General features: G+C 44.7%; 1 protein-coding gene across 10 annotated transcripts in view; it reads right to left on the bottom strand.

The window, feature by feature from the left end:
- CIT (citron rho-interacting serine/threonine kinase) overlaps positions 1 to 26,922 on the bottom strand; it is a 168,418-nt gene that overhangs the window by 77,300 nt on the left and 64,196 nt on the right. For all 10 annotated transcript variants that reach the window (XM_072722958.1, XM_072722959.1, XM_072722956.1 and 7 more), the window contains exons 10-13: positions 22,919 to 23,102; positions 6,757 to 6,862; positions 5,700 to 5,843; positions 4,230 to 4,349 (exon numbers count right to left, since the gene is read on the bottom strand). In XM_072722958.1, the coding sequence (XP_072579059.1) occupies positions 4,230 to 4,349; positions 5,700 to 5,843; positions 6,757 to 6,862; positions 22,919 to 23,102 (554 nt within the window). The remainder of the gene's footprint in view (positions 1 to 4,229; positions 4,350 to 5,699; positions 5,844 to 6,756; positions 6,863 to 22,918; positions 23,103 to 26,922) is intronic.

The raw sequence follows: 26,922 nt of genomic DNA on the forward strand, positions 1-26,922 counted from the left end.
TCCCATTGTGGCAGGCAATCCCCCCAGATGCACACTAAAGCGGAGGTGATGTTCTTAAGAAAACTGGATAGTTTTCTTTTTTTTTTTTTGTACCCTCCCCCCGCCCCACTCCGCCACCAGCGGCCCCCCCAGAAAACTGGATAGTTTTCATACAAGCACACCTCTCTGGATAATTGGGAAAGGAAAATAATGAGCCCAGAGTGAAGCACGGTCTCATTTTACTTCCTCCCACCAGTAAGCATACTATTAGTGAAGATCAATCCCAGAAGTCATGGGGTACCAGGCTGTCTGGGTGGTGCACACAAAGTGGGTGATGCTGGGTTATATAACCAAAGGTCTTCACAACCTACGCACAATTATCTGAACGGACAGAGAGGAACTTGAGCTGAATTATGTGAAGTGATATATCCTTTTCTTGCATCCCTTATTTTCTAGCTCCATTGGCCACAGTTGTTTTATGACTTTCATGGCTCTGGGCACTATGCCTCCCTGGACCCCTTCTGCTATTTAAAAATACATATATATTTTATATATATTTACATGTATAGTAAAAATTATATTTTACAGGGCACCTGAGTGGCTCAGTTGGTTAAGCGTCTGCCTTTGCTGAGGTCATGATTCCAGAGCCCTGGGATCAAGCCCCTCATCAGGTTCCCTACTCAGGGGAGAGTCTGCTTCTCTCTCTCTTTCTCTCTCTCAAATAAATAAATATAATCTTTTTTAAAAAATTATATTTTAGGGACGCCTGGGTGGCTCAGCGGTTGGGCACCTGCCTTTGGCTCAGGTCGTGATCCTGGGGTCCTGGGATCAAGTCCCACATCGGGCTCCCCACAGGGAGTCTGCTCTCCTCTCTGCCTATGTCTCTGCCTCTCTCTCTCTGTATCTCTCATGAATAAATAAAACCTTTAAAAAATAAAAATAGGGCAGCCCGGGTAGCTCGGAGGTTTAGTGCTGCCTTGGGCCCAGGGCTTGATCCTGGAGCCCCAGAATCGAGTCCCACGTCAGGCTCCTTGCATGGACCCTGCTTCTCCCTCTGCCTGCATCTCTGCCTCTCTGTGTGTGTGTGTGTGTGTGTGTGTGTGTGTGTGTCTCATGAATAAATAAATAAAATCTTTAAAAAAATAAAAATAAAAATAAATAAAAATAAAAATAAATAAAAATAAAAAATAAAATAAATAAATTATATTTTACAACAGCATTCATATAAAGACAAAAGCATTAGAATTATCTATAAAAACAGTTTCTTTGACCTAAAAGCTCAGTATTTTTCTTCTGATTAAAACAAACAAATGTGTAAACATTTTATGGTTCCCTAAAAGTACTGCTGGCCCTGCTCACAGGCACAAATACCAAGCTCTAGAGGAAGCAGAGAGCTGAGAGAAAATCTTGGGCAGCTTTTATCCTCAAGCTCCTTTTTCTGTCTGGAACTTCTGTCAGCAAGAAGGGTAAGTAATTTTTGTGTTTTGTCAAGAGCAAGGACAGAGCGTTGATCCTTCTCCTCAACATTTCTTTTTCCTGAGCTGTTGGTGCCCAGGGGGAAGAAGGCAAGGAATCAGGTAACATCTCAATCAGCAATCTGAGTTCTTGGGGTACCCAGCTTGCTACAAGCATCAAAAGGAATTCACATTCATCTGTTGAGCTGCATCATCAAAAGGAATTCACATTCATCTGTTATACTGCATCCTTCAAGGAAATCCTATAAGTCCAACAGCTAACCAAATCCCTGCTTCAGGAAAAATCTGAGAAGATAATCAGGTCTGTTTCCAGGGAGAGATGAGAAACAGTGGCTATATCTCAGCATGGGATGGACTGTCAGTCAGTGTTGAGTGGGATCAAGATGGGGAATCGTGAACAACTTTCAACATCTCCCCTAAAGTAAGCCTTCTGAACAGAGCCTTGGAGTTTTGTGGGAAGAAAATAGCAGACATACTCCTATTCAAATAGAAATCCCAGGGACACCTGGGTGGCTCAGTGGTTGAGTATCTGCCTTTGGCTCAGGGCACGATCCCCGGATCCTGGAATCGAGGCCCACATCGGGCTTCCCACAGGAAGCCTGCTTCTCCCTCTGCCTATGTCTCTGCCTCTCTCTCTGTGTCTCTCATGAATAAATAAGTAAAATCTTTAAAAACAACAACAACAACAAAAATAGAAATCCCAAAACAACAATGCCTTCTGTGTTTCTCAAACTTTCATTCCCTTTCCTGAGGAAGGGATGATAGGCATTAGCAATCTCTTGTAAGGGTGCAGGAATCAAGTTTTCATGTGAGACTCTTAGGTGTTTTTATTGTAAATTAAATGCAAACACTCTATAGGGGGTGGCTAAGCAGAAGCAAAATGTTGAGAAAATAAAAAGATGAATAGCTGTACAGAAATTAGCTTTTGAGTGAAAAAGTGGGGAATAAATAACAAATTTGGAAGGAATCAACAAGCTGTAAACCAAACACGAGTTGTCTGCTGAAAATCAAGAAACGCTGTTTTCCTGGATTGCAGACATCCTGGTCTCCCAAAACTCACTAAAAGCCAATTTAACAAATCTATCTTCTGATGAGAAAGAAAATCTGAAACTGAGAAGTTTTCTGCCCCCCAGTGGAACTTTTAGCAGTCATTAAATCTAAAACTCCACATGTATGCCAACTGTGGTATGAATCATCAGAGACATTTCTTTGAACTCAACCACCAGCATGTACCTTTTCAAAATGTCCTGATAATTCAGTTTCTATGGAAGTCATGGCCACCAGCTGCTCCCTCTGGTGGCCAAATGCGGCTTTCATTTCCCCAGGATGTCACCAAAAGCAAATCTCCAAAACACATTGAACTAATGGGAGAAAAAAAAATCCTATCTCTTGAAACTTTCAGGAAGAAAACCTATGTTGATAAAAGGCGCAATGAGTCAACTGTCAGAGCAGATTTTTCAAACTCTGTGTGTAACCTTCAAAATCTCTAAGATTAGTATCAGTGTTCAGAACAGATTGCAACATTACCTTTGCAAGTTTATTTATAACATCTTTATCAAGCAAGAGGATATTAACTAATCACTTTAAAATATTAAGGTGATAATCAGATTGAGCCAACAAAAAACCCCCATCCATTCTTTCTTTAAAGAATACTTAATGGATCAAATGATTTGCAGGAGTCTCTTGCCTTAGCACCACCCAGATGGCTAAGTTTGTGCTACCCAGAGACAAAAATGTTCATTCCCAACACTGCTTCCATTAGATTTTCTGAAATGAATGAGAGTTGCCTGGCAGCTGATAATTCAGCTCTCCCAATTGCTCACAGCCATCTCTTCATTAAAGTTTCTATTTACAGTTTCTTCAAAAGACAGAAAAATCCATGCTAAAAAGGAAACAATGAAGCAAAATAAAAATGAACCATCTAGAAAGAAACTCCTTTTAGAAAGGAGAAAAAAAAGAGGGAGAGAGTAGGCTTTTTAAACATATTGATTCTCTTCTCTGAACATTCAAGGGATGGCTTTCTGCACTTAGAATCCCTGGGTTAATTCTGACGTAGCCTTTGCTGCTCACACTCTTCTTCTCTATCTTTATAGCAGTTAAACTTTGAAATATCCTGCTTCTCTCAAAAACTTAAGAGTGCATCAAAAAGCTATCAAAATATTAAATTTCTTTTGATGGTCAAAAGCAGAGATTGGCAAACTTTCTCTGTAAAAAGCTAGATAGCAAGTAATTTCTGCTTTGTAGGCCATATGGTCTTTGTCACAACTACCCACCCCTGCCACTGTAGCACCATAAGCAGCCACGGACACTACAGAAATGAATGGGCATGGCTGTGTTCCAATAAAACTTTATTTATGGATGCTGAAATTTGAATTACATATGATTTGCACATGTCATGAAATATTCTTCACTTTTTTCCCCCAACCAGTTAAAAACGCGAAAGCCATTCTTAGCTCGAAGCCATGGAAAACAGGTGGTGAGTCAGATTCACCCCACAGGCCACTGGTTGGCCACCTTTGTTCTAAACCTACAGCTTTAATTGAAAAGAGTAGCCATGATGTGGTACACACTTCAAAAGGAGCAAGAACAAGCACTCCATCGTTTATATAAATCGTGGAGAATCTACAGTTTCCAAATGACCTACATACCTCCCTCTCTCTCTCCCTCTCTTTCTCTCTCCTCCCCCACCTCCTTTCTCTCTCTCTGCCTGTCCTGAAACACACCTCTGAAATCAGAGGTTCGAAGTGCAGCCCTGCTTCCAAGCAGCGGTCATACCTGCTCTTTGATTTCCTGGAGCTTCCGGCTCTGCTCTCTGATATCATGGAGAAGCTGCAGTGCTTTGTCATCCTCCTGGGACACCTCCATCCGTGCTTGCTCCAAACTTCGCTTTAAGCTCTGAGGAAAGCAAAAATTTTAATAGGGATGCCCTGTGGTTCCTGCTGTGTTTGAAAAGATTCATTAAGGGAGCTGCAAGCTGCTTCGCAGACACCAAGACGGTTTCAGGTGACGGAGCAAAGTTGACAACTTCCAGTTGGTTGCTGGCTCCAGTTTTCTCATCCTGTAAAAACCCCTGGTTCGAGAAACATCTCAACCTTGTGTCCTTGTGGGTCCGGCCTGAAACTGCAAACTGATATCACACCCTGCCTCCTACCACCATCTACCTGTCCTAGCAGATACTTACTTGTACATTCAGGACTGAAAACCAATGAGATCCCTTAGCCTTTCATTAATGGGATGGCTACAAGGTCTTTTCTGGAATATCGGTATGGAATATCGGTATCCTCAAATTATCGGTAATTAGAGGACTCTCCAGTCTAGATCCCTCTTGCAAAGTAGCAATGACTTCCTTCTTGCCTAATTGCCATTTAAGACTCCAAGAAGTCTAATTCCACCTCCTGGCTTACGTTTTCTGGCCACCTTTCATCCATAAGGCTCCCTCAATGCTTCAGTGGCACTGAGATACAGATCTGAAATACATATCTGAATAACTTCACCCACCACTGAAAGGCAGCCAAATCTGGAATGGAAACATAGCAGTTATTCTTCATCAGCCACGTTCTATAGATTTCCTTTCCCTTGTGAAAAAAAACTTGAAAAATGTGTGATTCAACTTCTGAAGACTGTTTAATCGGCCACATTAAAAAACACCTTAATGAAAAATTTAACGAGACAATGGAGAAGACAGTCTACTCTCGTGAAGGAAAGGAAAAATTTTTAAAAAGAAAAGAAAAGAAAAGGACATCACATGGTAAATAATGACAGAGGGTCTGTTTTTTTTTTTTGTTTTTTTTTTTGTTTTTTTTTTTAACAGGCTGAGTCTTCTTGTTGCTACACTGGTTCTAAATAATGGAAAACAGACCTCAGGAAGATTTAAAATACATGTTCCTGGGCTTATTCAGGAGTTGGGCTGCCGAGACTACTGGTAGTGAACAAGATATAGACCAGAGAGGTGGGGATGGGAGGCGTTCAGACCCTGGGCCACTCGTTGCAGCGACGTCTGTGCCTGTGTCCAGGCTCCTTAGCCTACCTGGACTCCTGGAGCCCAGTCTCACTGTTCTGAGACCTCCCGCCTGGCTCAGGCTACCCTGCCAATCACATATCTTGCCTCTGAACACTCCCTCTCTCTCTCTCTTTCCTCTCTGCCATTGGCTGTGATGTGCCTCATGAAGCCATCATGAAACAGGATGAGACACACACAACAGGAAGTGCCGCCTCCAAGGGAAGGGGACTTTGGGGAAGGCTCACACTGCATTCTGTGATGTAGGTAGCAAGGTCCTGCTCCAGGAGGGATCTCTGAGTCTCAGAGGCCTTCAGCTCCACCTCCTTCTGACTAAGCACAGCCTCCACCTCTGACACTCTCCGATGTAACCGGGTCATTTCCTGCTCCATCTGAAACAGACACATCGACAGGTTAAAAGGGCCCGTGGAGGTTCGTTAGGAGCAATCAAATCTCAAGCAGCCTCCGAAACCACCTGGTGGTCTGGGCTGGCACTAATTCACCAAAGGTTGGGAAGGAAGTACCATTGCTTCTTCGCCTGGGAGTGCACAGTTCTTCGTAAAGACAGTCACCAATGCTAAGTCACTCCTCTCATCCAAGACTTGGTTCACACTTGGTCACTTCTCTAGCCCAGGGAGCAAGGAAGCCACAATCATCATTTTTCACCTGTATGCTTTTTTGGGTTTAGTTTGGTTTTTGGCACACGTCACTTTAATTTTATCCCAAATCCATCTTGATCCCCCCCATCTCCTTGCAAAGATCTAGAGGACCAATCCAGGACAGGGCAAGGAGATACGTATTCGTCTGCACTCTTAGAGGAGTCCCAGGCAAGTAGTGGGTTTTATGAGCTTCCAGAGAGCTGTGCCTGGGCAGGAACAGTGAGTGTTAAGAGACGTTGAGCATAGTCAACACAGTGGCTGCAGTTACATAAGCAGGAGTTTTAAAGGACTAAGAAGAGAGACTTCGCATCACTCAAAGCAGATGGGATGCATCTCGGCCACAGGTGAGGACCCACGCCACCTGCCGGAAGAAGCAGACATCTGGCTGGGTCATGCCGAGGAACGGGCCGTTTTAAATCCAGGGCCTCCTCTGGTTAAGATTTAAAGGATTTACGGCAACGTCAAGGCCCGAATTCATCTCCCTCTGAGCTGCTGGAGGCGAGACTTCAGCGAGGGAGGGAGCGCCTCGCCCGCTCGGTATGGATCAGGTGGCTCAGCGCCAGCAGCGGCCCCAGGCAGATCCCTTGGCATAGATTGACGGGAGGATCCTGGAGCAAGGAGGGAGGCCGGCTGCGGAAATAAATACCTTGTGACACTTGTCCTGGGAGTCTTGCAGCTCTTTGCTTTTGATGAGAAGTTTCTTTTCCATGGAGCTAGTCTTGGCAGGGGAGTCCAGACTTGACACGATAGACCTGGATAAGAAGAAAGCCAGCGTCAAGGTGGCTAGTGGGTGGTTCTGAAAAGCTGCTTTCAGGACCCACAGCAAAGATGATCGACCTGCCAGAGTTCTGTGGCTATCAACAGAGCTGGCTCAAGAAGCTTCTGATGACATCGAGGCCACAAAGCAGAGAGAGAGACAGAAGCGAGAACTCTGGCAGACCTGGGCGTACACTCAGGCATTACTGACCAGAGGCAAGGTCTCAGCCCCTCTGGGCCTTTGGCTGCCATATCTATGAGGTGGGATGATGCAGGGACCTCCCACAAAGGGGAGCATGAGCATTAAATGCACACCATTGTGCCTATTGTGCCTTCTTTCACTTACTCACTGAATAGATATGCACATGAACAAGACAGTCGGAGCCCCTGCCTATCCAGAGCTGACGTCCACGGAGGGCAGACAAAATGCATCAGGGAGACACAGAAACCAAAGGGTTGCTGATGATAGCAAAGGAGAAAACAGGGTGCTATGATGTGTGAGAGGAAATGGATCCAAGGCCTGGTATAAGCCAGGGGGACCAGGAAAGGCCTCTCTGAGTGTTGTCATTTGAGCTGGGACCTAAAGGGTAAGAAGGTGCTGGCCATCCAAAGCTCTGGAAAGAAACAAGCTCCAGAAAAGGGGAATGGGATGCAAAGGCCCTCAGGCAAGAGTGAGCTAGCCCAGCAAGTGCCTAACAAACATTAGTAACTATATCAATTGCATTACTGGTTCTTCCATCCCCAAGCTAGCCAATTTGCTTCTGTTTCGTTTTATCAAAACAGTTAATGCTCATTGTGGGGGCCAAATAATGTCCCCCACTCCCAACCTGTCCACATCCTGATCTCTGGAATCTGTGAATCTGTTATGTGATGTTGAGGCAAGGGACTCAAAAGGGACTCTGTGGCTGGGACTCAGTGAACAATTCTGAGATGGAGAGATTATCTTGGATAATCTGGGCAGATCCCATGTTATCACAAGGGTCCTTTGGAGACAGATGTAGAGGAGGAGAGGGGATATGACAGCAGAAGTAAGGTCAAAGTCAGAGAGAGAGAGTTGAAGACACTACACTGCTAGCTTTGAAGGTGGAAGAAGGGGTCTCAAGCCAAAGAATCTGAGTGGCTTCTAGAAGCTGGGAAAGGCAAGAAACCAATTCTCTCATAGAGGCTCCACTGAGTGCAGCCTTGTCTACACTGATTTCAGCCCAGCAAAATCCATCTAAGACTCCTGACCTCCAGAACTCCAAGGTGATACATTTGTGCTGTTTTAAGCCACTTATTTGTACTTGTTACAGCAGCAACAGGAAACTGGTACACTTCCTGGGACTACACACGCACACACACGCATGCATGCACGCACACACACAGCTCGGGGCTAGAGCTAGATAGGTCTTAACTCTTTATTCTCTATAATTCTAGGAGGCAAATACAATTTATTATCCCCATCTTATAGATGATGAGGTTGCCAATTAATAAGTGCTTTCTGCTGGTCTCAACAGAGAGCTGGAAGCACAGAGACTGAGATACACCTGAGAGTGCACCTGGGATAGAAACATAAAGACAATGCAGCATGCATGGCCTCCCGAGAGTGGGCTAAGGGAGAGGCACTCTCCACAAAACGGAGGCACTTACCCATACATGTATATATAACTCACACACTCTGCCTCATCCCTGGGAGCAGTGCCTTATGGGTGGAGAGGACACTTCTCACCCAGGGCACCTGCCCTCGGTGTTTTGGCACCCTGGGCATGAACACCAGGATTGGTGAAGGGTAGGGCCAGAGAACTGCTGGCAGAGGTTCTGATGCCCCAAACTACTTTTCTGGCCTAAATGAGGTCCATTTCCTCTAGCAACTTAGACCTCTCTTCCTGGCCCAGTGACACGGGCCGGCACAGCAGTGCTGGCTCACTGTTCTAGTTACAGCTCCCTACATACAACACTGCAGGGCAGCCAAGTGAGTTGACACTGGAATCATGTTGCTCTGTTCAAGATCTGACTCTGCCACTCACTGAGCCTCAGTCTTCTCATCTGTAAAATGGGGATAATTCTCAACCTACTTCAAAGAGTTCTTCCAAGGGTTAAACGAGATGAGCCGGTTATCGCCCTTGGCAGAGTGCCTGGCACATTATGAGGGTTCAATAAATGTCAACCATTACTATTATCATTGTCATCTCTATCAACACAGCCCATGCAATAGTGTAAATAAATAGCACATCCCTCGCAAGCCTAAAACAGTTGCTTGAAATAGTAAAACTCGGGGAGCTGAATGTGTTCTGTGCTATTATCTGCATTAAAACAAATGCTGATTACTCACAGAAATGGGCAAGAGGGATTGAAATCCAGAAACAAATTTTTCATATCACTTTTGGCAAAAAATTTTTAGTCAAGTTCTACAGCTCTACTAGCCTATTGTCTATCTAAAATCTAGGCAGAACACACTTTTTCCTTTTAATCTGAGATGAAATGGGTTGCTTGGCATGACCTTGGGTTGCCTTTGCTACTTCCTTTATTCCTGACTTCACTCTGGGAGTTAGGCTCTAGAGAAGGAGACCCAAACCCCCCACGGAGGGAGGGATGATCCACAGATGGGGTCCCTGGTCCTTTAGTAATCAGGAGGCACCCACATATCTCTAAGTTACACAATGACCTAGGTCAGGGATGACAGCAGAGGCCATAGCTCTCTGTGCCGGAATATAGAACTATCCCCTTCTAAAAGAACGATTACAGGGGGTACATGATGTTGGGGTGGGAGGTGGCCCCAAAACTTGATGACACATGGAGGACAGGATCCAGCAGCATTTACTGTTTAAAGTGTGCTGCTTGGGTACACTTTAAGATGATTGCTTATTCATAAAAAAATAAATGTTTCTAGCTCACTCATTAATGGGGCCCAGAATCAAGGGGATGTGTGCCCCCCACCCATTCACCTACACTCACGGGAGTCTGTGAGATAGCTCTCCTCATCACTGGAGATCCAACTCCCTCTTTCTATTTTGATAGCTATTTTGATGCTTGACAAATGTTCACTGTTTAGGTGTTCTAAGTACAGCAATTAAGAGCTCTTCAGAATAAAGGTGCTAAATAAATCTTTTTTTTTTTTTTTTTTTAGAATAAATAAAAATCACATCTAAAAAAAGCTGTAATAAGAATGTTGGTCCTGAACCCAGCTTGTACCTAAGGCTGCAGGAATGGAGGGGGGAGAAGGTCCTCACTGCTTTCTGGAACTTCCCTGGTCTTCAACTGGGCTGCACATTAGAATCACCTGGAAAGCTTTTATAAAATACTGACATAAGGCAGCAAAAATACTCCATGTGATACTATGATGGTGGATCCGTACCATTATACATTTGTCCAAACCCATGAAATGCACACCACTAAGAGTGAACTCTAAGGTAAACCATGGACTTGGGGGTGATGATGATGTGTCAGTGCAGGTTCATCAACTGTAACAAGAATACCTCTCTTGATGGGGGATGTTGATGATGGGGGAGGCTGTGCACATTTGGGGATAAATGGGAAATCTCTGCACCTCTTGCTAATATTGTTGCGAGCCTAAAACTGCTCTTAAAAATATACTGTCTTTTAAAAAAAATAAAACAAAACCCTAATGTCCAGGGCCCAACTAGACCAATTAAACCAGAGACAGAATAGGAGGGCAGCTTGGGCAGCACCATTTTTATTAAGCTCTCAGGTGATTCTAACATACAGAGAGAATTGAGAACCAGGATGCTAAATAGAAGAAAACACTTACGATTTTGGATCTAGGCATTTAAAACTCAGAGGATGACTGTCCCTAGCATTTGGTTTGAGATGGCATTTTGGCCAGGCCATTTGATGCTGGTGCCTTTTGGTCACTCTGAGTAGGGACACAATTTTGAAGCTCATCGTGGTGGGCTATGAATTTCAAGACAATGTACAGATTTCAGGGAGTGATTAAAGACTATTCCTACACCTATTTTTAATAAGTCAACTGCAATATGCCATTTCCATGAATTATTTCTGTAAGAGAAACATAAGGGAAACAGGTATGGCTCAACATATTTGTATTCTATTTGTTTTTCATGTAGACACCTTGTTAAGAAAGTCAGACTTCCTGTCCCCCAACAAGTAGCAATGAGGGAGAGAGAGTTAATGCCACTACCTTTGTCATCAATAATAGGGTTCATTTATTGAGCACTTAACTACACATCCGACACCGTGCTTGATACTTTACAAGTTACTTCACTGAACTCACCCAACAATCCTTTGAGGTGGGATATTGTTATCTCATGACACTAAAGCTAAGGGAATAGCTTACATGCTTTACGCTCCTACCCCATTATGATGATGTGGGTGCAGGTATAGGGCAGTAGAATTGGGTTTGGTTCAAAGTTGAGCTCTGCAACCCAACAGCCATGGGTTCAAACCCCAACTCTGCTACTTCTTGGCTGGTTGATCTTGGACAAACCCAAAAAAGGCAATCCCAAAAAAGTGCTGCAGAGACCCACAGGAGCAAACTCATAAAAGAAAGGGAAATGTATCACTCAAGGGAAGGGAACTTGTATCCATGACTGGCTATGTACAATGCTGAGAGGGCAGCTCCAAAGCTGAGCCTAGGACGGCCCAGATGCCCAAGAATATCCATTCAGGTCAGTCCACAGTCACCCCTAGAAACAGCTCAATGCACACACAAGAACAACTCTTCCTCCTTCCTTTGGCAGCTCAGGGGGGTAATTAAATAGGAAACAGTACAGACTTTAGAGGCCCAGGCTGGTTCATGCTCCGGGCTCGATGAGATGCAGTACAATGAGGATGCTAATAAAAGAACATGCAGCCTGCCCACACATTGCTTGCCTACTCTTCTTGGCCACATCTCTGATACACAGCCAGTTATACCCATGGAGAGAAAAGGCACTTCTGAGCAGCGGGTGCATGCAGCCACCCACCCACACACAGCAGTGCTGTCTCTTCAAGCACGAAGCCAAGTTTGGGTTTTCCTCTTTTTCCCAGCTTCTATTTTCTAGAAAAATTTACTCTGAAATCAACGTCTCTTCCTGATATACACATCTGCTTTATAATTATAGGAGCCCAAAGAGTATTAATAGAGGTAATGGTATATGACACACAGAGGGAAGGTTAGGCTTAGTTGGTTCTGCTGTAGCAGAAAGAATATTTTCTTAAAATGTGTTAGATGTGACCTAAAAATTGCTTTCCATGTAACTTCAACATTTAAGTACAAATGATAAAATGCAGTTTTCCCGGCATCTATAATAATCCACATGACTCAAAAAAAATTCCTTAATAAAGCTACCAAGAGAACACTTCATATCAAAAGAGAATCCAATCTGTACTTCCATCCTAAAGAAAGTATATGTGTTGAGTACTCTCTCGTCACTTTTCTTTTTTTTCTCTCATCACTATTATAATAATTAAGATCACGCTTAAGCACCAAGCCATCCATTTATTCCCTTAGGAAGATGATCCTAAGACTTCAGAAGATGCCACCAGATCACAGAGAACACAGATCACAAATCACAGATATTCTTGAAATAACCAAGAATGGATACTTGAGTCTAAACCCAGGGAATCAAAATTAGCTCAGCTGAGGGCCCTACCTTAATTGTGGCCAACAACACTAAAAATACATGCAACTGCAAGATGTAATATGGTGCAAAAAATAAAACGCTCATCAGCATTCTGTTCCAAAAATATATTGGCTTTTAAGATTGAGCATTCTGAAATTTATGAACTAACTTTATAAGCCCATTTTAAAATACACAAGTGGTGTCCATCATGAACACTTAAATATTAAAAATACAGCTCTACTAAAATTTCAGAGTCTAGCTAACTTTGGGGCACCCTTAGCCACCCATACATACCACATATCCTTTCTCTTTCTCTTTCTCTTTCTCTCTCTCTTTCTCTCTCTCTCTCTCTCTCTCTCTCTCTCTCACACACACACACACACACACACAGAGCAGTGGTCTCCAGCTGAATTAGAGCATTTGCTTTGGAATGGTTAATATGTAACTCAAGAATCATTTATTTAAAATCACATTATTGGGATCCCTGGGTGGCACAGCGGTTTGGCGTCTGCCCTTGGCCCAGGGCGCGATCCTGGAGACCCGGGATCGAATCCCACGTCGGGCTCCCGGTGCATGGAGCCTGCTTCTCCCTCTGCCTATGTCTCTGCCTCTCTCTCTCTCTCTCTCTCTCTCTCTCTGTGTGACTATCATAAATAAATTAAAAAAAATTTTTTTTAATAAATAAATAAATAAATAAATAAATAAATAAATAAATAAAATCACATTATTAATGAAAATGTAGCTACTCGTGTGATTTCTCACACAGTACTCCCTCTAAGCTAGTGCCTTGCTCTGTGAGTTACCTCCATTGACACACTTCCACCTCCTACCTGGATGACTGTGGTGACCTAACTGATCTCCTTGAGTCCAACTCTTGTCGCCTTTCCATCCAGCACACACAGTCGATGAGAACCACGTATACCACATCCCCACTCAAAAGCCAAACCAGAAGACCCATCCTACCTCAAAACTCAGACTATGCCCCCCAGGCATCCAGAAGCTCCAACTACCCTACTGGGCTTTGTGCTCACTGGACACCCACAGGCTAATCCCTGCCTCAGGGATCTATTTGGTCATTCCCCATCCCAGGTTCTAATTTCTTCACAGCCCTCACCATCATCTGAAAATCTCTTCTTTATAAACATATTTATCCTCTGTCTCCCCCAAGGGAATGTTAGCTTCTTGAGGCCAAGGACCTTGTCCGTCTTGTTCAGTTATGCCATGAGGAGGCCTAGAACAGTATATTTGTGGAGTGAATGAATGAGTGAATGAATGGGATGCCAAATATTTCTGTGGCCCAGCAGCCTCAATTTAAAGGTCACAGTGGACAAAGGAATCCAAAACAAGAAGCACACTGAATCAATGCTGGCACAATAAAGCTTTCTGGCCCTTGCCTGAGAGATGCCCAGATACATTGGTTCTAGGACAGCAGTGTCATGATGACACACACACTGTCCCCTCCAGGGGACACTCAAGCTCTGGGAGGGTGGGGGGGTGGGAGTGCATGACATCCAGGCACAGCACAGCACATTTTCCCAGCACCAAATTCCAGACCCCACTGGAACTAGATTCTACCAGAAGCCTCAAGCATGTTTTATGGAAAGAACCGGTTTAGCCAACATAGCATGGTCTCCATTCAGAATAAAAAATTGGATGGAGATATTAGGGCATCTGTCAGGCACCCCACGTGGAGCATGATTCTCTCAATGGGCAGAAACTAGCAAGATGTCTTTATAAACTCAAGCAGGGAAGAAGAGAGAATTGAAAGCATCCCCAGGCCCATCCTTACCCCAAAATAACAAGAGCAAATATGAAATGGACACTCACTCTCCTTCAGGAGCTAACACTAAATGCTCTGTGTGTTCCCCCAACAAACTGCAAGTAGGCACTGTAACAACTCCAACTTCATACATAATGGAATTGATGCTGGGAGAAGTTAAATGCCTCATTCACCCAGGTGGTGAGTGGCAGACCCTAGAATAGAACCCACATCTACCTGATTCCAAAGCTTGGGCTTTTAATGAGTATACCACAGTTTGTCCCCCAAAATAAAGAATACTCATGTCAACTCTAAAGTTAAAAGTCAGGGAGTGCCTGGGTGGCTCAGTTGGTTAAGCTTCTGCCTTTGGCTCAGGTCATGATCCCAGGGTCATGGGATTGAGCCCCATGTCTTGGGCTCCCTGCTCAGCAGGGAGTTTGCCTTCCCCTCTCACTCTCTCTCCCCCTCCCCGCTGATGACTGTGCACACGCTCATGCTCTCGCTCACACAAATAAATAAATAAATCCTTTTTAAAAATACATAAATAAAATAAAGTTAAAAGTTGGAAAAGTTGGAGGTGTCTGGATGGCTCAGTTGGTTAAGCATCTGACTTTGGTTCAGGTCATGATCCCAGGGTCCTGGGATGGAGCCCCACATTGGGATCCTTGCTTAGCAGGGACTCCTCTCCCTCTCCCTCTCCCTTTCCCTCTCCCTCTGCTGTTGCCCCTGCTTGTGCTTGCTCTCCTTCTGTGTCAAATAAATAAATAATCTTAAAAAAAAAAAAAGTTGGAAAAGTTGGCCATTCTCTGCCACATGCAAGGTGCATGAACTTTAAGGAACTCAAACTTTGAGGTACCTGGGTGGCTCAGTTGGTTGAGCATCTGACTCTTGATTTTTGGTTCAGGTTGTGATCTCAGGATGGTGAGATCCAGTCCTGCACTGGGCTTTGCACTCAGAGCAGAGTCTGTTTGGAATTTTCTCTCTCTCTGCCTCTGCCCCTCCCCTAGCTCATGCACACACACACGTGTGTTCTCTCACCCTCAGATAATAAATTTTAAAATCTTAAAAAAGAAAAGGTAACCCAAGCCTCATAATCAGTTTTCTTATCTATAAAACAATGGGTGCTACTGGGATTAAGCAAGAATGTTCGTCAAGTCCTTGGAACAGTGTCTGGTAGTGAATTCTCAGTAAGAGTCATTCTTTTACCTTTATTATTAGGCTAGCCCGTAGGTCTTGCACAATCCAGCGAAGTCCCAACAGTTAGAGGCAGGACATCACAGTGCTCCTGGACGCAGACAGCTATGGGCCTAAGTCTCAGATGTGTTACTATCTGCAAGACCCCAGGAAAAGCACCCAACCTGACTGAGGCTCAGTGTCCTCATCTGTAAATGGAGGTAATACCTACTACCTCACAGAGTCATGGCAAGACTGAGAAGACCCAGGGAGATAATGCATGTAATGCACTCAGCACAGCTCTAGGCACACAAGAATTGTAGAGGCCAGCTTACATTAGCACTTGTGCAGAAGAAAATGACATAATCCCTGGCCACTTTAGTGTAATTCAATTTGACAAATGTTCTTTGAAGACCTGCCAAGGGCAATGCGCTATTTCACAAGAGAAGTAGAAGGCATGGTCCTTGTCCTCAACGAGCATTGAGAAGCGTGCCCAGACACAGGGGAGAAGGAAGAGGTACGACTGAAAAGGCAGGCTGCGGTCTTGGCCTACCAGGCTTGAATACCAAGTTCAGGAGTGGCCATTAATTCTGTGCACACTGTGATGCTACTGAAGGTCTGAGCAGGAGAATGACATCATCTAACTTGAGCTTTGGAAGAATTCCACCCTCTGTGGAGAACACATCAGAGCTAGGAAAACTGGAGGCAGAGAAATCGGTTAGGAGGCTACTCCAACAGTCCAAGGAAAACTCCGTGAGGGATGGCACTAAGGACAGAAAGATGGGTGTGGATGCAAGTGTCATCCTAGAGGTACAACTTAGAGAAAGGACCTAGCAAATGATAGGCTGGTGGGGGAGATGGGAAATAGCTTAAGATGACTCAGTTTTCTTATCTAGATGAGTACGGAAAGTGGTAGTGTCTTAAATGAAACAAGAAAATCAAAACTGGCACCTATTAGAGCTCACTGAGTGAGCAATAAGTCTGTCTGTGTTGCAAAGGAACAGAGGACAGGGGCGGATAGAAATTGGTAGAACATCCGGCAAGTACAAACACAGGACACATGGGGAGGAAAGCCATGAGGAAACTAGCATGTAAGTCAAGGAACTCAATGAGATCAGCAAGACCAGGCTAAAAAGGCAACTGATGGAACTTGAGGAGACAGTATAACATTTCAAGGACCTGGAACAGAAGAGGACAGCCAAGAAGCAGTGAGACTAGCAGTCAGAGAGGTAGGAGGGAAAACGGAGTTTCCACAGCATGGAAGAGAAGCAAGCAGAAAGTTTCAAGGCACACGTGGTAAGTGACGATATCATCTGGCAAGGTGAGAAATCACTGGCTTTGGTGGTCGGGTGGAATCAGTAGCTGCTTAGACAGCAATTTCCAGGGGGTTGGAGAGACTGGAAAAAAAAGGCGTGAAGTGTAGGCTACTCTTTCACAAAGCTGTTCAGAGAAAGGAGGGTGACAGAGGTCAGGAGACAAAAGACACGTAAAACAGAGAGAGAAGAGAAATTCACTTAGGCAAAGGAAGAGGTGCCAAACTGGCGCAGAGCTTGGGAACACATAGCACCATTTAGTCAATTACTGTCTTCTTAAGGGATCCGAGGCAACCATGCAAATTAGCATGTGTAGGCCAGCAAAAAACACACTTGACAGATCTTTTGGAGCCTAATCTTCAGGATTGGGCTAGGCTTGTTTGGATTATATTTCCTAAAGGTATCTTTAAGACAAACAAGAGGGCGGCAGAATGGTCCTGCCAGGCCCGCGAGGCAAGCACGCACAGTCTAAATAGAGAACAGAATAAGGCAAGTAGAACAAGATGTGCTTGACTAAAGGAAAGAAGATATTGAATGAGAGGAGAGAACTCAACACACAACAAACAAAGGCAAATGTCCGATATCTAGTCTGGATGATGGTGGAATGGAAGCAAAACAGAACTGTCAGAGGGCAGGAACTGCGGGCAGCAGCTAATCATGTTTTTGGGTTTTGCTTTTTTTAACTTATTTGAGAAGTACACAGGATGAACACCTTTGTGTACCAGAACACATTCCGTTGTTCCTGTTTTGTTTTGTTTTTTAAACTCCAAAGAGAGAGATGAGGCTCGTTGCAGTAGGGATCTGGAGGTAGCATGCCCAATGACAAACAGCCCTGGGCTGGATGAGGAAAAGACAACAGTTTTTAAGAGAAGACTCCCCACTCTCCCAAGTATTTCAGTAGAAGGGAAATAGGACTGATTAGAAAATTCAGGCCATCACCCGCTGGAGTAAGTAAGCCATCCCCAAGATAAATGACAGAAGGCAGCTGGATGTATAAAACATAGATTTGCATAGACACTTTGTCATCAACAAATTGAAAGATGCAGCCATAAAAATGACTTGGGCCAACTCACCAAATGCTTATTGAGCGCCTTGGATAAGATTGGCCTGAAGTCACAGTGGAGGGCAAGGTCAACACAATTCCCCATGCTCATCAAGCTTACACTCAAGCAAAGAATTTTCCGGAGAGAGAGTATATATGCATGTGTTTATGTACACACACACACATACATACACACACACACACACACACACACACACCAGGGAATAGTTTCTGAGAGGAGGAATTAAAAAAAAAAAATCTAAGACCACATAGTCTACCTACTCAAAAAACTTGCAGAGATTGAAAACAAAACCTAGCTATTAGACACCTGTCAGTTCTCATCTCATCCTGCCCCAACCCCACTGCTCATCATTCCCCAGAATGGGCCACTACTTCTGACAAGCCTATGAACCTGAGGACCCCACACAAATCTCCTAATTTCTCCTGTCAGCAGCATTTATACCTGGCAGCACAGCACAGTGGCTAAGAGACTCTTGAGCTGCCACATTGTCTTGGTTCAACTTCCAGCTGAGCTGGATGACCTTGGGGCAAGTTGCTTAATCACTCCATGCCTTGGTTTCCATACACATAAAATGGGAATAATGATAGTACCCTCCTTGTGAGCCATCATGCAGTTTAAATGAGCTAATCTGTGTAAAGTGCTTAGGACAGAGCCTGGTAGAGAGTTGATGCCCTGTATGGATGAGCTGTTGTTACTACTTGAATCCACCTGAAATGCTCTTTTTTCTCTCTCATCCAAATCCACTGTCTTCTGAAAAGCCAAATATCTTATCTGCCATTAGTGTGCCAACACACTCAGCCTCCAGCACAAATATTTACTGAGGGTCTACCATGCCCTGCACTCCAGGAGAACCAGGATGAATCAGACCCAGCCCTGCTCTTGAGACCACAGCTGACGGGGAAATGGACAGACATTCCAACAAAGATCATCTATGTAATTTGGCAAGAATCATGAGTTGGCATTACCCATTAAGTGCCCCCACGAGGGAGGCTGCCTTCCTCTGCTAACTCCTGGAGCAGTCAGATATCCCATTTGTACCATGATATTTTACAGGAAAGGTGTTTGCTCTCTGTCCCCTGGATGTTTCAGACATATATGCCTGGACTTGTTCAACTTGATGGGAAGGAATTCATTCTGGACTGGGCCTTCTAATTCTGCCCCCCAGGCCATTCCATCCCCACAACCACCTTTTACCTGCAGGTATCTGGCAACTCCTTATTAACTTGTGGTTGGTCAGGACCTTTAAGCTTCTCTAGTAGAAAACTCTCAGGATCTGGGAGGCTGGGTTTCTGCTCTGAACAAGTCCAGGCATATATGTCTGAAACCATGGCACAACTGGTCTACTTCATTATTGCTGAGTGCCTTCCATATCCTCTCGGTATAAACAGAGGACCGCTGTGCATATACAGACTAGCAAACTGGTGATAACAAAAATAATAACAGTGAACGTGTAAGGAGACTTTTCCATGTGCCAAGTACAAGATCAAGCGCTTTATGTGTTTCATATAATCTTCCCAAAAGCCCTAAGAGGAAGGAATCATTACCCACCCCTGACCCCACTTTGCAGTTGAGGAAACTGGCATCTGACAGAGCAAGGAAGAGGTACCAAAATCTGGTTCCCTAAAATCTGGGAAGGCAATGGTGGAAGCCATTTTTCATTCCTCCACAGTATTTAGATAGCGGACTCCAAAATGAAACTTCTGATCACCCAGAAGGAAAGAAAAGAGCCCTGAGCCAAAAGGAAGACAGAGCCCCCCTTCCTAAAAACAGCCTATTCAGACACTGGCATCCCACAGATTCCAGCCTCAGCGAGATCTCTTTGCTCCTCCAAGATTTCCAAGTTCTCCAAAAGCATCAAACCAGCATGTGTAAAACTCATGCAAAATATAAAACCAACTGGCTTTTTCCTTCTAGAGTTTATATGAAGGTTTGCAGAAATGCACTGTTTCAGCCAGAGCTTAAATGAGGCAGTGTCTCAGATCTAGGAGGAAAAAGGGACCTAAAGAAATGTACCCCTGCTGACAGGGGAAGGAAAAGAGCTGGGATCCATTTTATTTTTAAACCTCTAACATACAGCTTTAACATATTGTAAAATTCAAGCAAACAGAGGCTCAGAGAAACAACCAGGCATCCAGAGCTTAGGGATGTGGCCTGGGTTATTGTCAGTTAAAAAGAAAAAGGGCTGCGAGCCAGACACTCCCTCACCCTCCAGCACCAGCTTCTCCAGAATCCCACCCCAAAGACAACCAAAACTGGTTGGGTAGAATGTCTCCTGCTCCCTCCAACTCAAGCTGCAAGGAACGCCCACGATACTTCAGACACAGAATGCTGAGATCAAGATTCTTGCTGAGCCTAAAATAATGATGCACTCCATGGCGGGCTGAAAAATTGTCTGGGGTCCCAAAAAAGGATCCTAAAAAGCAACCAACAATCACAACAATTAAAATCATTCTCACTACCAGAGTCGCCTGAAAACTCCTCATTCATTCAGCTCCATCTCTGAACGTTTCATTCAATTCACGGGTAACAGATCTGGGGTCAATTTCCCCAGTGCAGCACGGCAGCATCTGCAATCTCCTCGGTGGTGTGAAGAGTGAGTAAAAGCAGAGGTAATCCCTGTGTGTAAATAAAAACCTGGGATGCTGAGAACAGGGAAGTGAGAAGGAGATGCTCAGGAAGAAAAACAGCAGGTCCCTGGTGGCAGTGGTGGGACCCCCAGAAAATGCCTCTTCCCACCTCTAAATGAATTTTGTATCTATGTCCGCAGAACTGCAGGGGCTATTCATCTCATCGCTGCATCTTTTATTGAATTTCTAAATAATAATAATGCGATCTGTCCAGGGTCACCAACATCCAACAGGTGGAGTGGATTTCTACAATGATGCTGTAGGTTTTACCTGTAGGGCTGCTCATGGCAGAAGAGCTAAATCCGACAGCAAGATCACATTAAAAGACACGAGATGAAAGAGTATCTTTCTGATTCCAACCCCAAACTGCCATGGCAAAGACATTAAAGTCCCCCAAAGGCAGGTATACGCCAATCCCACCTTCCAGATAAGAAATACACAGTTCTGTTGGCATGGACTTGGGTTTTTTTCCTTTTCATGAGAATCTTATTAAGCATTCTGTTGGGGCATGAACAGATGCTCGTGTTATGCTCCAAAGATGTATTGTGAACTATCAAAGGTGAAATACCCTATCTTTAAATACAATGAGCAATACAAACACAATCTGGGGCGGGGGGGAAGAATCAGGAGCAAATTAAATCAACAAATATTTATCGAGTGTCTGGGCCTTAAGACTGAAATGCATCCTCCCCCGCCCCCCCAACCCCCCCACCATCAGAGAGCTCTCTTAACTGAGCTTTCTGTGAAGAACAGAGGCAATTCAGGCTTCCTGAACGATAAGCCATTAATCACACACTGCTTTAGATTAATTGCAATGCCTAAGATCCCCCCACATCATTCTGCCTTTGCCCCCCAAAAATCGAATTCCCTCAAGTACTCCCTAAATTTCCAGATCACTGGTATCCCACGCAAGCTTTCATTCTGGGCCAGCCAGCCCACTGCTGACCAGAACTAGAACTCCCCACATCTCCCTCCAGTCCGATGTGTGACCTTCAGTATGCTGCGTTTGTCCATGGTAAGCTGCCCGCCAACCACGCATCCTTCGGCGTCAGGCCTCCACTTCTGCCCTGCTCTTCAAATGCCCTGCTGGGCCATTTCATATCCATCTGATGGCACATTCAACAGCTAGTTAGCTCTCTGCCTGTTCTCCTACCATCCAGCTTGTTTTGGAGTTGCAGAGAAAATTAGCCAGCAAGGCACTGCCAACGCGACCAAAATGCAACCCCAGATATTAAACCCAGACTCCAGGGAAGAAGGAAAATAGGACCACCTCAGCAGCTTTCAACATAAAAATCTCTCTCTGATTCAATCACAGCCCACAATCCTATTTCACACCAAGTGCCCAATTCCCCATGATGGTCTGAAATCTTTTGAGGAACATCAGTGTCAAAATAGCACCCATGGGGAGACACCATCCAAGAACCAACACATGCCTTCAAATTGATCTCTAAACTACAAGCGCAACAAATCAGGAATGGATGCTACCAAGGAGAAAATCCAGTTCTGCTGTCTCCTAAGTGGGCAGCAACTAATTACCTAACATTACCCCCAAGAGCCTCCAGGTGGGAAAGCCAAGGCACTGGGGGAATAACACAACCTGCTCCAAGACCTTCCCGGTGAACTCATGCCTCTGAACGCAGAATGTCACGGGATCACAGAACGAAGCAAGACACCAAGCTCCTACATCCACAGAAGCTACTGCATTATTTACAGAAATTCCAGGAGGCTGGAAGCCAGGACCCTCCAGTCCCAAGTGCCATGTTCATACATTTTTCGTGAGCTTTTTCAAGAATGGAGAAAAGACCTGTCGTGTCAAGAGGTTTATAGTGATGTTTATACTTCCATTTTCTAGTCTCCTGGTTTGTTGGTTTGTTTTCCCTGTGAAGCCCAGTTTCTGTGAATCAGTGACTCGGCTACATCATACTCCCTCCTGGTGGCTCACAGTAACGGGGCTCTCTCTGGCTGCCAGTGCTCCACCAGCTCAGAGAAGCTCAGCGGCCAGATCCCTGATCTTGCAGCAGACCTCTAGCGGAGCTGAGCACCATCTATCTGTTAGAGCTCTGGTAGAGCCACTTGCAGCTCAGCTAAGCCCATCAGGAAACCTTTTGCTTATGAGATCTCGTTCAGTACAGCCAAGATAGCAACCTCCATCCACCCACCTGAGAGATGGATACACAGATGGATAAATAGATGGACGGCTCATCTGAACCCTGCATGTTTCTCCTTCCACCAAAGATCTGCACTGCTAGATATCCCCCACTATTTCCTCCCCACTAAAGAAGCCCAAACACTGAAAAACTAACCCAAAGTACCCGACTGACAATTATGAGGCTAGGGACAGAAAGAGAAACCTTAAACACAGCAAAATGAGAATACTAACAGTCTACCCCACCAAAGCCCAGACAGGTAAACTGCTTCCCAAATGCAGGCTAATTAACAGCTTCCCTTAGCCGCACTCCCCCAACCCTACCCCCCCAATCCCCCACCATCACCACCTTTGGGCTCTGTATGCCTCACATCAGTGCAGGTCCTTAGAAAGTCAAATTTTCACTTACTCAGATCTACCAAGAATCCCCAGTGCCTTGCTATACGAAAACCCCACAAACGGCAGTTCTTCGCCCGAGAAACCTGAGAGGTTCAGCTGGCGCGGAGAGGATGAAACCCACGAATTCTTCTCTGGTTCATCAAAATTGGAGGTGTCATCATCAGACTTGAGGGTGGGAACGAAGGGGGGAGGAGCTGGTTAAAGAAAAACAAGAAGAAGAGGGAGAGAAAAATTCAGCCAGATTCAACACTGTTGCGGAGAAAATCGTCTTACTCCTTCAGCGTTCGCGATGGCACTGCAGCGCCTGCTTTCAATCTAGCTCACACAGGCAGACCCAGCCTTGGCTCTTCCAGCAACAAGAGATTAACCCCTTCTCTGCCAACATGGCCACCAACCGGCAGACAGGCTGCCTTCCCCACTGGGGGAAACTGAAGGAGAAACTCAAACAGGTCACTTGGTGGAACAAAAGCACTTTGGGGAACTCAAGGGAGCCAGCTGCTCATTCCTGATATTTCCAGAAGGCTTCGACAGAGCATCAGGCTGGCTGGTGCCAGCATGCCAGCTGACCCACACCTATTTATTTCCTCTTCTGGACAGCTCTAAATCATTAATATTTAATGTTAATCACTGAAATAAGATGGAATTTCTACATTTCATGGATTAACTGGAATGAGAGGAAGGAGCAGGAAAGAGGACCTGGGAGGTATGTAACTCGTGTTAGGATAGCACTGCAGTCTAGCTCATTCATAGCCAGATGAGTGTGCTCAGAGCTCTTATCAACCACTTTTTTTTTTTTTAGTTCATTATCCCTCCTCCCCACCTCAATCATGCTGCCCAAATCCACCGCAGTTTAATCAGCATAATGAAACACCAGCCAAATAAAGTTCTTTCCAATGATTTACAGCACCCCTGTGCGCTGATGGTGTAAATGCACCGATGGACATCTGCGTCCTACCTCGTTAAGGCATGACTCCCAGCTAAGGGCATCTTACATCTTCTCCACTTTCTGCAGACCTACTAAGTTCTCTTGGTCAGGGAGGGGGACACTGGTCCATCAGTCACCGGGAGGCTGCTCATTGTGGTGGGCTCCGGGGGGTGTAGCGGGCCAGAAGCGTTACCATGGCTGCAGGCTGAGGTGTCTGTGACAAGCCGGCCGGTTGAGTTGGCGAGCCCGGCATCACGGCCCCCGCAGTGCAGGCTTCATGCTCCCCACTCTGTGCGTGCTCTGGCTGTAACCCCACCTGGCCGCCTGCGTGGCAGGGGCCAATGCTGATCCAAGTGACAGAGCAGCATGAGTCACTGCCAGAGCTTGCTACAGCGCCCCCTAGGACAGTTGTCACAGCCGGTCACAGTCCAGGTTTCTTTTTAACTCCTTGTTTTCTGAGGCAAGCTGTGCACCAGATAGGAGCAGCAGTCTGTTTTCGGCTTACAGACTCCAAAGAATCTGGCTGTTTCCAAAGTACCCCAATGACAACAATATTGAAGGAGCAGCTGGGGAATGAATGGAGTGGTGAAGGGATGGTATTGGGGGTTGGGGAGAGGGGGAAGGAAGCCACAAGGAGGTGTGGCTGCTCCTGGAAAGTGCAAAGGAGCATTCCCAGAGCTTCAGGTACCCTGAGATGAGAGGAGATTAAAAACGTGAAATGCACTACCAGAAAATTATTTAACACCAAGCTCTCAAGAGAATTTAAATCTTCCCTGTTAGTATCAGAATCTACTTGCTTAATACTTTAAAAATTAGCTGATGGAAAGAAAAATTACACTGAATGCTTCAGCCCACATCTCATGTGTACTTCCATCAACACAGCCTCAAATCCAATCTGATTTCAATTACCCAATACTTTTTTTAAGGGGGAAAAAAAAATCAATGGAAAGTACATTTCGTAAGAATCAGAGAGTGAAGTTCTCCACCTCAAAAAACTCAGATGAAGACTGAGAGAATGTATGGAGATTCATAGATGATACGAATATGAAGCATTATGACTGATGGCAGTTCCTTTGGAATCTGAGTGGGTTCCAATCCCAGCTTCACCACATACCAGCTCTGTGACTTCAGGAAGGTCACTTAACCTCTCTGAGACTCATTTTCAACATGAAGATAACTTCCTCAAGGGGCTGTTGGGAGGTTTAAATGAAAAAAAAAAAATCTATACAAAGTGCTTAGCATATTCCTTAGCATACAGTAAACATTCCATAAAGATCACCTACTATTGTTCCTGCTCACATGAGATCCATGTTTATGACAGGTCCTGCAGTTAATGAAGGCTAGTCGAATCTGTGTCGAATATTCTTTCCTGTGCAAACCATGCACATACTTGTGTGGATGTTTGTGTTTATCGTATCAGTTCATTCCTAGCAGAAGCTTAATTCCCTTTCCACTATATACTAATTTATCTTTGGGAGATTAAAATAGAATCCCATTTCTGAGTGAAAAGTATGATTAATATAAGGGTAGGAGCAACCCTCTGTGAAATAATTATGATTTAGAAATTCTGTACAATAAAATAAGAGTTCTCTTGAAAATTCCATCATGCTCAAAAGCTAGTCCATATGGTCGAAATTAGAAAAAGGGCCAGACAATCTTCAATAAAAGGAAGAAGAAATCAACATGAAATACACCAGCTGGTAACAGGTGAGATAGTCACAGTATAGATTAAAAAAGCCAGGGATATAAACCTCCAGGTAGGTAGTCAGTTGAATATAACAGGAAAGTCTGAAAAGAAGGGCTTAGAGGGGCGCCTGGGTGGCTCAGTTGGTTAAGTGTCTGACTCTTCATTTCGGCTCAGGTTATGGTCTCAGGGTCCTGAGATTAAGCTCAGTATCTGGTTCTGCACTCAGCCAGGAATCTACTTGAGATTCTTTCCCTCTGCCCTGCTTCCTGCTCATGTGCTCTAAAATAAATGAAAGAAAGAAAGAAAGAAAGAAAGAAAGAAAGAAAGAAAGAAAGAAAGAAAGAAAGAAAGAAAGAAAGAAAGAGGGATCCCTGGGTGGCGCAGCGGTTTGGCGCCTGCCTTTGGCCCAGGGCGCGATCCTGGAGACCCGGGATCGAATCCCACATCGGGCTCCCGGTGCATGGAACCTGCTTCTCCCTCTGCCTATGTCTCTGCCTTTCTCTCTCTCTCTGTGTGACTATCATAAATAAATTTAAAAAAAAACTTAAAAAAAAATACTACCTTAAAAAAAAAAAAAGAAAGAAAGAAGAAAGAGAGAGAGAAAGAAAGAAAGAAAAGAAAAAAAGAAAAAGAAAAAGAAAAAGGAGGAGGAAGAGTACTTATAAGAGCCACACTTGGGGAGTAAGGAGCCATAGCCTCAAACTGGCAATTCTCTATCCACCAGAAAGTGACAAGGGTGCTTACCCTTGGCCAGGACCCTTCAGGGGGAAATAAACAGGCCAGTGATTATAATCCCAGCTAGGGTGTCTGCACGTACAGGATCCTGCATAGAGGGGAAACTACAAAGCCAGAAATTAACATCGGCACTGACCCAGGATCACCGAGTACTTAGGGCACTCACAGATACAAAAGGAGAACTTGTGGAGGCACTTTCACAATCCAGTACAGACACACACACACACACACACACACACACACACACACACAGAGGCAGTCCCTACTAAGAAAGAAGTTCACAAAAAAAAAAGTAAAAACCAACAACTACACAAAACGAGGGAAAAGAGACCACCCAAACTACCACAAAGGACCATCATTACACACAAGAAATGAAAAAATTAGCCCTCCAAAAACCACAGATGAAAGAACAATCTAGGGGGACCTGAGTAGCTCAGTCCATTAAGCATGTGCCTTCAGCTCAGGCCATGATCTCTGGGTCCTGGGATCAAGCCCTGTGTCAGGCTCTCTGCTCAGTGAGAAGTCTGCTTCTCTCTTCCCCTGCTTGAGCTCTCTCTCTCTCTTCCCTCTCAAATAAATAAAATCTTAAAAAAAAAAAAAAAGAACCATAAATTTATTATCAAGTTAAATGAGTATTTTTATTCTAAAAGAAGAATAGAATACTCTG

Source organism: Vulpes vulpes, chromosome 10, assembly GCF_048418805.1.
Source record: "Vulpes vulpes isolate BD-2025 chromosome 10, VulVul3, whole genome shotgun sequence".
NCBI lineage: Eukaryota > Metazoa > Chordata > Mammalia > Carnivora > Canidae > Vulpes > Vulpes vulpes.